The sequence below is a fragment of the Pseudorasbora parva genome, chromosome 6 (assembly GCF_024679245.1).
Source record: "Pseudorasbora parva isolate DD20220531a chromosome 6, ASM2467924v1, whole genome shotgun sequence".
Taxonomy (NCBI): domain Eukaryota; kingdom Metazoa; phylum Chordata; class Actinopteri; order Cypriniformes; family Gobionidae; genus Pseudorasbora; species Pseudorasbora parva.
Genome location: NC_090177.1, coordinates 24,058,942 through 24,072,383, shown reverse-complemented (window position 1 = coordinate 24,072,383; position 13,442 = coordinate 24,058,942). Strand labels below are relative to the sequence as shown.

The 13,442-nt window shown below is 36.6% G+C and overlaps 1 protein-coding gene across 1 annotated transcript in view; it reads right to left on the bottom strand.

Annotated features, from left to right (window-relative positions):
* Window positions 1–13,129, bottom strand: part of megf6a (multiple EGF-like-domains 6a) — an 87,229-nt gene extending 74,100 nt beyond the window's left edge. Inside the window, exons 1-4 of the mRNA XM_067446357.1 lie at window positions 12,970–13,129; window positions 12,330–12,464; window positions 11,645–11,754; window positions 9,398–9,502 (exon numbers count right to left, since the gene is read on the bottom strand). Of these exons, the coding sequence (XP_067302458.1) occupies window positions 9,398–9,502; window positions 11,645–11,754; window positions 12,330–12,464; window positions 12,970–13,115 (496 nt within the window). The 5' untranslated portion in view covers window positions 13,116–13,129. The remainder of the gene's footprint in view (window positions 1–9,397; window positions 9,503–11,644; window positions 11,755–12,329; window positions 12,465–12,969) is intronic.
* Window positions 13,130–13,442: the final 313 nt, after the last annotated feature.

Genomic DNA, 13,442 nt, shown 5'->3' with positions numbered 1-13,442 from the left:
TTGTATACACTGTAAAAAAAAAATTCAGGCCTCCAATTTAAAATTTTCAAGTGATTGATCACATCTAAATTTTTTAGTTGGCCAAATTGAATTTCTGTGGATTAAATTGCATCAGTTCACAGAGTTTTGTTTGTTGTGTTTTGAAAATAGTACAAAAATGCTTGTGCACTCTTAGAAGAAAAGGTTCTATCAGCGCTACGTAGTTGAAACCCCTAAAAGGTTTACTGCAATAAAGGCTTTTCTTACATAGTATTTTTGTCTTGTTTCTAGTCCAAACATCTAAACATTCTTAAAACAAGAATTATTTACTAGATAAGCAAAAGTAATTGTCTTTTAGGAAAAAATAACTCAAAATTAAGAGAGTTTTTGCTAAGATAAGAAATGCAATTTTTTCTTTGATAAGAAATGCCTTTTTTTACAGTGTTCTATATAGGACCCTTTTTAAGTGCCAAAAGGGTTATTTCTTGTCATTATAGAACCCTTTTAGCATAAAAGGGTCATTGGAGTATACTCAACTATACTTCTATAACCTTTTAAGGATTCCAAATACGTAGCGCCGATAAAACCTTTTCTTCTAAGAGTGTGATCTTTGTGAAGACCAATGAAAAAGCTGCAAATATTTTTCCTGATATTAAAGATTTGTTTGGCTGTATGAACTGCTGTGATAACATTAGGGAATTTTGTGCACAGTGTTTAAAAAAAAATTATGCTTTTGATTTGTAATTTGTATGAAATAAAGGAGAATTTGCTATCTGTTAAGGACAATTACAAAGTGGAAAGATCACTGTGTTAAATGTTTTGAGAGCAGTTACCTGAGTTTGGAGAAAAGTACTAAATTGACTGAGAAAAACTGTAAACTGTAAGATGAACTGAGGTGTTACCGGTGTGGAGCGACATAAGGGTGAGCCATTAATGACATAAATTTCATTTTTGGGTGAACTAACCCTTTAAGGCCCTAAGATCACAGGCATCCAGTATGGTTTTCCGGCCTTGACCCTTACATACAGAGATTGTTTCAGATTCTCTGAAGCTTTGGATGATATTATGCACTGTAGATGATGATAACGTCAAACTCTGCAATGTTTCTCTGAGAAACTCCTTTCTGATATTGCTCCACTATTTTTTTGCCGCAGCACTGGGGGAATTGGTGATCCTCTGCCCATCTTGACTTCTTTTTTTTTTTGGATCAAAATTTTTAAAATTTATTCATATTCCAGGAACATATCAAAGCTCCAATGAACTATATACAGACAGATGCCATGAAAACAGTTCACATTGAGAAGAAAAATAAAAAATAAAAATAAAATAAAAATAATAATAATAGTAATAAACTAGATAGATAAGTAATAATAAATAATAAATAGTACATATACATATGTATACACATATATGAAATGAAGGAAAGAAAAGAAAAGGTAGAATGTCAACATTTCAGCTTGTCTAATAATATCTTTGCTATTTCTGTCCAACTCTGAATAGTTTTTTCCTTTGCGCCGTTGAGCTTGGCAGTGGTACTTTCTAGTAAGACAATGTCTCTGAAGTAGGATAGCCAAAGGAAAGTTGTTGGGATGGATGGTTCTATCCATAGTTTTAGAATAGTCTTTTTGGCAGCAGTGCTTGCTGCCAATATGGTCCTGTTTTGGTGAGCGTTTAGTTGGAGAGCGGAATCGTCTAAAAGCAGAAATATCACAGGGTCCTGAGGTATATTAACGTGTAGAATATCAGAAAGAGTCGTACAAACAAAAGTCCAGAAAGGAACCACTGTTGGGCATTCCCAAAACATGTGCAAATAAGAACCTACTGTAGATGTCGTACATAAATGACAGTATGGATTAGGTCTAAAATGCATCTTATATAATATACTAGGAGTGATATAAGCTCTGTTAATACATTTGTAATGAATCATTTGGTGTGCCAGGTTCTTAGATGCTGTGAAACATCTGGCCCATACCACAGCCCAATCAGGTTTAGCTAAACCTTCCTTTTCCCAAGAGTAGACGGCTGGAATATAAGAGTATTGCAATGAAAGAGTTGAATTATAGACCTTGGAAACTAAGCCACTATAGGGGGTATCAGGGTCTAGCCACTCCCACAGAGGATGTGGCAAGACGCCAGTGACCCAAGGGACGCCATAAGCTTTCAAGGCTGACCTCAATCTTAAATATAAAAAGAAAGAAAATCCAGGTAAGGAGAACTCTATGTTTAAGTCCTGAAATGATTTGATGCCCTCGTCACCGAAAATATCATTCAGGGTGTGAACACCTAGATTGGACCAAGCTTTAAAAACAAAGGGTTTGTTACCAGTACGTAAAGCAGTATTATGCCATAATGGTGTTAATTTGGTGTATAAAAAGGGGCCTCCCATAATTTTCTCAATCTTTTTCCACACATCAAGGGAGTATTCGACAATTGGTCCATAGTTTTTCTTAGAGCATTTGGAGATACCTGAAAAGGGTAGATCTTGTAGGCGAACAGGATGGGTAATATTCACTTCTAAATCTCGCCAAGGAACCAGAGAATCAGGATTGACCCAGGTCTTGATTGGTCTTATTTGAAACGCCAAGTTATATAATTTGAAATCAGGAAATGACAGACCCCCATCCAGTTTCTTACGCTGCATTGTCTTGAGTCGGATTCTGGGTCTCTTCTTATTCCAGATAAATCTAGAAATAGCCGTGCTGAGCTCTTTGAAAAAACACTCAGGAGGTGCTAACGGTAACATGGAGAATAAAAAATTAACCCTAGGAAGCACATTCATTTTAATAGTGGATATTCTTCCGTGAAGAGCTAAACATAAGGGGGACCACCTCTCTAAATCTTCTTTGATCTTATTCAGAAGGGTTTGATAATTACATTTAGGAATAAGATGAATTGGATGAGATATGGTGATTCCCAAATATGTAAACTGTTTAACAATGGGGATCACGGGAGGCAGGCTATTAGATTCCTGTCTCGCTGAGTCATTAAGAGGTATTAAGGCTGATTTATTCCAATTAATTTTGTAACCCGAGAGAGAACCAAATATTTCAAAAAGTTTTAAACATTCAGGAACGGACGTGGAAATATTGGAAACATAGAGCAAAATGTCATCAGCATAAAGAGAGATTTTATGCAAAGTGTTTACACAAATAATGGGTTTAATAGTTGACCACTGACGTACTGCTTGAGCCAACGGCTCTATTGATAAAGTAAAAAGTAAAGGCGATAGTGGACATCCTTGGCGGGTACCCCGACCAAGAGGAAAAGGTAGAGATACTAAGGAGCCGGTAAGAACACGGGCTGAGCAGCTATTATAAAGAGTTCTAATCATTTTAATAAAGCCTTGTCCAGCCCCTACATGTTCCAGGACCGACCAAAGAAAGCTCCATTCGATTCTATCAAAGGCCTTCTCCGCGTCCAGTGAAATGACTGCGGAGGAGGCCGTGTAAGAATTTGATCTATGAATGATGTGTAACAGTCTCCTAATGTTATCGGATGCGAAGCGATTTTTAAGAAAACCGGACTGATCGTAGTTAATGATCTTATCTATGCATTTACCCAATCGAAGAGCTAGAGTTTTGGCAAAAAGTTTTGCATCGGTGGTAATTAAACTAATAGGTCGGTAGCTAGCACATTCTGTGGGATCCTTGCCCTTCTTAAGTAAAAGGGTAATGAGAGCTGTGTTTTGGTCCCTATGCAGGGCTCCATTTTCAATTGCAAAATTAAAAGAGTTTAGAATAAGTGGTGATACTATATCCCAGATAGCAGAAATTAATTCAGGGGGAATTCCGTCACTACCTGGAGCTTTGTTTTTTGGCATAGTGTCCAGGGCCAGTTTTAGCTCTTCAAGCGACACGGGACAATTTAGCATCATCTCATGGTGTTCATCAATTTTAGGAAGGTGAAACTTTTGCAGAAAAGACTTTTGTTGCTCATAGTTTATAGAAGAATTAGAAGTGTACAATTGTTCATAATAATTTTTAAAAATTTGGTTTATATCTTCAGGTTGGGTGCATAAAATACCGTCATTCTTTACAGCATTTATGTTTGCTCTAGATTCCATCTGTTTGATCCGTAATGCTAATAATTTACTTGGTCTTTCACCGTTGAAGTAATAACTTTGCTTTGTTCGATGCATAATAAATTCAGCTCTGTGAAAAAGAAATCCCTTTAACTCCGATTTAAGTGCATTTAGTTCTTTGACCTTCTTTTGACAATAGGTGTTTTTTTTAAGATTCTGCTCCAACTCTTGAATTTGTCTTTCCAACTCATTTCTACGGCCATTCCTAGATTTCTGACGAAAAGAAGAGAACCCAATGCATTTCCCTCTGATAAAGCATTTTGTTACCTCCCATAAAGATTGGGGATTATTCGTAGAACCCCTATTCAGTTCAATAAACTCTAATAGGGAGGTACGGAGTTGTGATAGGAAATCTTGATCATGCAGTAGGGATGTATTAAACCTCCAACGCTTACGCCCAGAGGGAGCAGAAAATGGAAGAAGACATAAAGTTACCGGGGAGTGGTCTGAAAGAAGAAGGGGTAATATATCAGCGTTATCGATAAAGGGGATATAAGCAGGGGATATAAGCAGATAATCAATGCGTGAATAGGATTTGTGGCGGGCCGAAAAGAACGTATAGTTTTTGGCACTATCATTCCTCAGTCGCCAAATGTCACACACATTGGTCTGTTTTATAAAATCATTAAATAACTTTGAAGAGGCAGAATCAGAGTGAGATATTTGAGACCTGTCAAGTAGGGGATTATGCACAGTATTAAAATCCCCGCCTATCACTAGATGGTAGTCATTAATACTTAGAATGATACGGTTAAGCTGTTGATAGAACTCTTTATCATATTCATTGGGGGCATATACTGAAATAAATGCACATTTAATATTTGACCATGTGCCGAATACGCAAGTAATGCGCCCATCTGCATCACTTTTAGAACAATGTATGGAAAAGGGGAGGTGGCGCGCTATCAAAACCAGGACCCCTTTAGATTTATTAGCAGATGAAGAAAAAGAGACTAATTTATAGTGCCTATTCTGAAAACGATGTACGTCACAGGCTTTTAAGTGAGATTCTTGTATTAATACAACAGATGCGCGTTTAGATCTTAAATAATCTAAACATTTGGTTCTCTTAATGGCACCATTTAAACCATTGACATTCCAAGATACTATATTAAGAGCCATAAATCAGTCGTAACATGCATTCTGAATATAAAACAAAATTTGTGGACTCACATGGATAATTCATGGCATCTGGAACTTTAAATGAACAACAACAAGAAAAAATAAAAGAGAAGGCAGAAAGCAGAGAGTTAGAACGAACTCTCCTGCCTGCCAGAACAATAAACTCGTCTGGATACGTGGCCATAGTAACAGTCGATCGCTCGAGTCCTAAAGGCCAAGCCGACTCGGCATCACAGTTTCAAAAATAGTGCTCGGCGTTGTTGCGGCGATAGACGAGCCTCCACTATATCCTTTTATAGCGGTCACGGGCTGCTGGCGTCTATGAACATTCCGGCTGGCGTTTCATCTCCTGTGGGCAGAGGTGTAGCGAATGCCTGGTGTTGGTCCACATAAGAATCCACTTCAGCTGGCGTTTCGAGCAGAGAAGTCGATCCGCGATCCGTCACCTTGATCGTAGCGGGGTAAATCAAGAAGGAAGATATTCCAAGCTGCGTGAGTTTTTTCCTCGACTGGTTCATCGCACGTCTTTTCATGGCAGTTTGGTTACTGTAATCCGGGAAGAAGAGAAGAGAGCTGTTTTTATGAAGTATCTGACCTGCGGCGCGGGCTCCTTTTAGGATCGCGTTTCGGTCCTGAAAACGTAGCAGTTTAAAGATAAATGTTCGCGGACCCTTTCTGCTGTTGTCACCGGTATAGATGCGATGTGCCCTTTCTATCTCTATCGGTCCATTTTTAAGGGAAGGGATCCAGATGGGTAGTTGAGTTTGCATAAAACCCACGGGGTCACTGCCCTCTTCCCCTTCTTTAAGACCAACGAGACGTATGTTGCATTGACGGCTCTTGTCTTCAAGTCTCGCCATCTTGTCTTGAAGTGCGTCCACGGCCAGCTTAACTTCTGCCGACTCTTGCTTAACTTTCCGAACTGCCGTCTGAATATTATCGAAGTTGTTGCTGATTACTCGTATCTCTTTCTCCAGGGAACCAATTCTTTCAGCAATCGGTTGAAATTCCTCTTTGAAAATTTCCCTGACGACGCCAAGCTGTAGTTTTAGCTCGTCGGCCATCATGACGCGCAGCGCTTCGTTATCAGGATCTTTCAGCCGTTTCTTCTCCGGAGAGGCTGGTAAAAGCTGACGTTTAGCCATCATCCACTAATAAATGAACACAGGAAGCAAATATATCGTGGTAGTGCCGAGAACGGATGATTAATCGACGCCGAGTAGCGGAGCTCAAGACTCAAGCGGCCATTCCTGTCAGTGGGTCACGTGATCTCCCCCATCTTGACTTCTGAGAGACACTGACACTCTGAGAGGCTCTTTTTATTCCTAATCATGTTGCCAATTGACATAAAAAGTTGCAAATTTGTCCTCCAGCTGTTCCTTATATGTACATTTAACTTATTGCTACCTGTGCCAACTTTTTTGGAATATGCAATATTTGGCATGACATTTCAAAATGACTTACTTTCAACATTTGATATGTTATCTATATTCTGTTGTGAATAAAATTAAAATTTATGAGATTTGTAAATTATTACATTCCTTTTTTTTCAATTTGTACAGTGTCCCAAATTTTTTTGGAATCGGGTTTGTAGTAGAATAAGTTGTGTAGTTGCAAAGTTACTTATAGTCAGTCTATTGGAGAAGCAAAGTCTACCAATACGCTAATGACTGCTAGTCGACATTTAGTTGTAAAGTTACTAATAAAGTTATAGGCGGTAGAATGTCTAAGGTGGACCATCCAAATAAATTTACACATCTTTTTGTATTTTTGTAAATTTTGCACAAACTGAATTTATATATATATATATATATATATATATATATATATATATATATATATATATATATATATATATATATATATATATATATATATATATATATATATACACTCTGTAAAAAATATTTAGAAAAAAAGTTACCTGGTTGCCTTAAAATTGAAATTGAAATTGAAAATTTTAGTTAATACAATGAAATTTTTTTGAGATTTGACAACCTTTATTAAAATATTATTAAAAGATTTTTAAAGCATATTGGGTAATTGTGTGTGTTTTATTTCTGATGATGCAGTGAAACATGCCAAATAGTGCTATTTTCATGATTTATCAATTTTTTTATGTGGTGCAGATACAAAAATATTTTGAGTTTCTATTTATTAAACCAATTTTCTTCATTGTATCAACTCAAATTTTTAATTTCAATAAACTCAAAATTTTAAGGCAACCAAGTTACTTACTTTTTTAAGTAAAACCAACAAAAAACAAGCAATTTTTTTCACAGTGTATATATATATATATATATATATATATATATATATATATATATATATATATATATATATATATATATATATATATATATATATATATATATATATATATATATATATATAAATTGTTAGCAGTTAATATTAATGCATGAAACAAACAGCATAATTTGTCACACAGGATTATAAAACTCGTCCGGCAGGATGTGTCTGCACATAGTTGGCTCTCATCCTGTGGGCTCTGCCAGCTATACTTTACAACACAAACTTTAACCAGTGTCCACTTTTTAGTGCCATTAGAAGAGCATCAAAGATGTTATTTAGTCAAAAACTGAACTTGTGTTCAGTTAAGAAATTATTAATCAATCATCAAAAGTGTTTTTTTTTTTTTTTGTACTGCCTCTTCCTTGGTGTCAGTAAGTATTATAGTATGTCTCAAAACCTGTTTATCAAAGCCTTTATTAAAAAAGGGACACCTGTCAATACAGTATGCTAAACACTACAGTACTGGCTAGAATGCTAAGCTACAATCTGCTCATGATGAAGTTCTGGAAGACAAGCTGTTCTTTTCACAAAAAGTAGTTACCTAAACTATACCAAACAAAACATAACTACATTGAGATAACATAAGGGGACAATATTATTTAAAATACTAACAAATGGGGGACTAGCTACCCAGCTCAAACATGCTAAGATGACCAACCGTCTTGTTTTTAAGGGTGTATTAAACTTAAACATATAAATACTAGGACAAATCATCATTTATAAAAATAAATGAATTTATCCAAACAAACTGATTCTTTAAATATTTTGTGATGTTTCAAAACCAAGACTGAGCAGGCCTTTAAAAAAATATTTTTTTGTGACACTGAATTCAATTTTTACACTTCTGAACATCCAACCCTGACGTGAAACACAATCACGCATCAGGCTCTTTGTTTCCTTATTTCCTAACACTTTCTACAGCAGCCAGAAGGTCTTTGGTAACCTGCATGATTTCCCCACCCACACAGACAATGCAGCTGTGCAGAAGGACCTCCGAACCCTCTAGAGATCTGCTCTAAATCACAGTCACTTCACAGAGAAGCCTGACTCTCTTCCAGAACTTTATTCTCACACTCACTTGCACAGCAATACCATAAGGGAACACTGATCCTACAGTGTAAGGAGAGGGATTTAACTGCCCCATCAGCCCTGCTGTGACCTTAGAGTGCCTGTGTTCTAGTACTGACGCACCTGGATGCTTTTCGGAAAGCAGTGGATGTGCTGTGGAACAAAATGAGCAAAGCAGAATGAACTGACTGAGAAGTCCAGAGGATGCAATAATGAAAGTGAGAAGCCCTTTGGGAGGACAACATTTATTCTGATACAGGGGTTGGAGGTGCTTCATAGTTTGTTGAAATTCACAGAAAAGTGCAGTGAAACAGTGATACTGTAAAGTACTAAAAATGTTTTTACAATTAATTTGTTAATATGTAAATGTGTGACATTACATTTTGTTAGCTGTAAAATAGCTTTAGTAAAATAGCTGTAGTCCTGCAAGCTGCTGTACACTGCAAAATTCCTAACATTTTTTTAAACTGTCAGAACTCATTTAACTATCCAAGTAGCACTGTGTGATAAAAATGTTTCCAGATATTATCAAATATTGACAAGTCTATTATCACATTGTTTAAATTGTGTAATTGTTTAAATGTAGCATCCTAAACATTTCTGCTCTGTATAATTAGATATTAAATGGATTCATTGGACACATCTGGTCGCACGAGAGACACTCAGCACAGCAGTAACAAAGGAAGGAAGGAAAACTGCCTTTCATTTAAGTGTTATCATGAGTGATAGAACACAGTCTGTTTAAATGCATTACACAAGCCAACTAACATTCATTGAGTGCTTTAAGAATGAGATAGTGCCTTATTTCAAAGCTCAAATAACTTGTGTGCTCACCATACTGACAGTTGGATCCATTAAATCCTGGGAGGCAGTCACACAGTTGATGCACATGGCCTGTACACACACCCCCATTAAAGCACACACCGTAAGTGCAGAGGGCTGGAAGAGGAAAGACATAAGCAGACAGTCAAACTTGACAGACTCAGTCAATTGGGAAATTTAACAGGAAAAATACATCTTCACAGAAAATATTAAAAGTTGGTTAAAAGGTCAAATTACTCATGATTGGTTTTGTTTAATTCGCCTATAAATTATAGTGACAAATCATTTATGATATTTTGTTTGTTGAGACATCTCAGCTGCTAAATCACTTAAACGAGAGAATGAGATGAAGAAACGGAGGAGTAGACTTAAATCCGATCATATGGTTTTAGTTTGAATTATATAACTGATAGTCTATAAATAAATAAATCTATACCTGTATAGATAGATAGATAGATAGATAGATAGATAGATAGATAGATAGATAGATAGATAGATAGATAGATAGATAGATAGATAGATAGATAGATAGATAGATAGATAGATAGATAGATAGATAGATAGATAGATAGATAGATTTAGTTGTTGTGGCGTCGATTCACATTGTGTAGAGTGATCAGATACATTTTAATTGATAAAATTGCAAAAAGTTTCATTGGCTAAATAAAACCATATAACGGATCACCAACTTCAAGTAGAGAGGTTCAACTGCTTCAAGACATCCCAAAATGTCCAGCAAGCACCAGGGCCGTCTCCTCCAGAGGAGTCACCACCAGTGCAGAGCTTGTTCAATATTGGCAGCAGGTGGGTGTGAGTGCATCTCAACGCACAGTGAGGCCAAGACTTTGGGACAATGGCCTGGTGTCAAAGAGGGCAGCAAAGAAGTCACTTATCTCCAAGAGAAACATCAAGAACATACTCAAATTCTGCAGGAAGTACAAGGATTTGACAACAGAAGACTGGTGCAAAGTTATTTTCTCTGATGAAGCCCCCTTCTGATTGATTGTGACATCTGGAAAATCGATTGCACAGAGAAGAAAAGCTACCATGAGTCCTGTGTTGTGAGAACAGAGAAACATCCTGAAACCATCCATGTGTGGGGTAGATTTTCATCCAAGGGACTGGGCTCTCTCACTATTCCGCCCAAAAAACTTCCATGAATAAAGACTGCTATCAAGACTGCTGATTTGAAAGAGCAAATTCTCCCAACAAACCAGGAGCAATTTGGTGATGATCCTTGCATTTTCCAGCATGATAGAGCACCATGTCACAAGGCAGGAGATCATTACATTGAATTTTTGGGTCTGTGGCCAGGCAAACTCCCCAGATCTTAATCCTATAGGAAACCTGTGGTCAATCCTCAAAAGGCGAGTGGACAAGCAGAAGTCCACAAATTGTGATGAACTCCTAGCACTAATGAGTCAAGCATAAATTGCCATCAGTCAGGATTTTGTCCAAGAAGCTGATATCTAACATGCCAGAGCAAATTACAAGGGTTATGAAAAAAAGAAGGGTCAAAACTATAAATACTGACTGTTTGTGTTGAAGCCTTTAAAACTTCCAAAACTCTTAGCAATTGTTTTCCAGTATACCATTGAAATGTGTGAAAAAATAATCTACAAATGCCAAAGCAGCAAACTGCCAACACTTTTGGCCAAGGCTGTACATCTGCCTCTTGCCACGGCCTCTGATGATCACAAAGGTGCATTGTATCCTAGCTCACTCAAAGCCTTCCAGATTCTTACAAGGCCACTGATGAGAAGTTAAGCTTGGTCTTTTATGGCCTTTAAGCATCAAAACAAAACAAAATCAAGCAGAAGTGACTGTAGAGACTAGTATCTTTTCAACTATTCTTGTGGATTTCAACACCACAATGACTGAATCCAATGCACATTTATTTACTTTTTGATTGTTCGAGAATATAGTTTTGTGTGCCCTAACAGCAATCCCGTAGCATCCTGAACCAAAATAAACAGCCTATTGAAATGTGGCTGGAAGTGAGCATCTGATGAAAAGATGATTTATGTGATTGCCAATGGCAACAAAGCCAGAATCCTTCTCAAGGAACTTCCGGAGAAGAACAGGAATCTAATTAATCATGTAAGCCATTCACTGCACAAACCTTCAGTGAATGATGTTTATGAATCATTAACCTTAGCCCTGCAGGTCTACACTTTATCACTTTAATTTTAGAACCTACTAAATGTCATTTAGATGTCTAATCAGAAATATGACAGAGCTGACTGTGCAAACACTTACGATAGATGCAGCCTGCCCCTGCATTGAGCTGGGACCGTCCAGTACAGCATTTGTATGTAGTCTTGAAGTCTTGTCTGTATACTTGTCTGTAGCCTATGTAGTAGACAGTCCTACAAAGTGGTTAAAAGATATGATTACTGTAAAACTAGGTTAGTAAAATTTGAGACAAATAGCACAGTCTCACAGACAATGACAACTGGCCAATCAGAACGAGCTTGAGTATTGTAATAATAGCTCTAAACCCCAATTAGTTCAGCATTTGTTCAGTGCAATGGCAGCATTTAGCAAACCCAGTGCCTGTTTCATGAGGGCTATTCAATCACCTTCCATAATTGCCAAGGGGGTTGATGGCTCTGAAAGTCTTGAGCTTCCTTTTGATTCCCGAAGCATCTGAGACCCTTAATAACCATCGTCTCTCAACAAAAGGATCAGTTTCTAACTGCTGTCTTTCTCTAGCCCTCTGCCTATTCTCAAAAGCGGATAGAAGTTGGCTGGCACTGAAAGGTCTGCCAGTGAGAAATGACTGTCGGGGTAAAAGGGCTATTGATAGTTATTTAGGAGAGAGGGATCTTTACTGCATGTAAAACCTATAATCAACTTTTAAAATATCATAATCGCTGTAGCTTTATTTAATTTGACACCAATTTAACCTGCTCTTAAATCTGACAGTCAAATAAACAAGTACCTCCTCTCATAGTCCATACACCAAGCATGACCTGTGCATCCTTGCCTCCAAACCTTCACCTTACGTGTAAAAGCCAGTACACATGGCTGTCTCTCAGCTGTGAGGATTCTGGCTTGCTCTGAGCAGACTTTTGGCCTGAACAAAGGAAAACCAAAGAATCACTTTCCATTTCAAGTGCATAAAATGTTTTAAAGTCTTTAAGAAAAAATAACTGGAAATTGATGTGTAATCAATTTATTAATAATTATAATAAAATACATTTTAATTGTAACATTTACTGCATACTGATTAGTTTAATATATGTAGTAATAAAACAAATTATTTGAATTTTTATATAGTATATTAAATAATATAAAAGTATTATTATAGTGTACTATAGCCAACTAATACTATTATAAAGTATTAGAAACCTTTATGCTTTTAAAAATTAGTAAACGTTGTACTACATATTTAATAATAATTCAGAGATCTGCAAGAAAAAAAGTTGATTACAATTAAAACAATAATTTTTTACATTTTATTAATTAATGTTCCTAAAACATTTCTTTCATTAAAAAGAAAAGAAACATTAGTGCTTACAATCATCAAGCAGTGCAGTCTAAAATAAAAATAAAAAACATGCCTATTCCCATATACTTACGTGAAAGGCTGCCGAGCTTGAAAACTGCGCGATGAAATGATCTCTGTAAAGATAAAGGATAATAATATCACCACATGTGCATCCATGTCCGTTTCTGACAACACTTGTCCATACTGCTCAGACTGAGAGTGTTCAGGCTGTTTCATCTGCCAGCAAACAGCAGAGCAGGAACTGCATGTCTGGTACCGTAGTTCAGCTGAGTGTTTACTATAATAGCATTTACAGTAGGCTAACCTGTTGCATGAGCAGGCGTGAAGCTTGTTATTTTTATTTTAGTTTTCCCTAATGATCAGCAAATTTTCCAAGTTGTTGTCCACCCCTTTAAAAATATAAATAAATAGCCCAATCGTTTTTCTGGTTTATTTATTTATTTACTTACTTAATTATGTATTAATTGATTTTGTTCATTTATTGACAATGTTTATACAGTTTATTGACCATGCAAAACATGATGCAAAAAAGAAAAAGAAAAA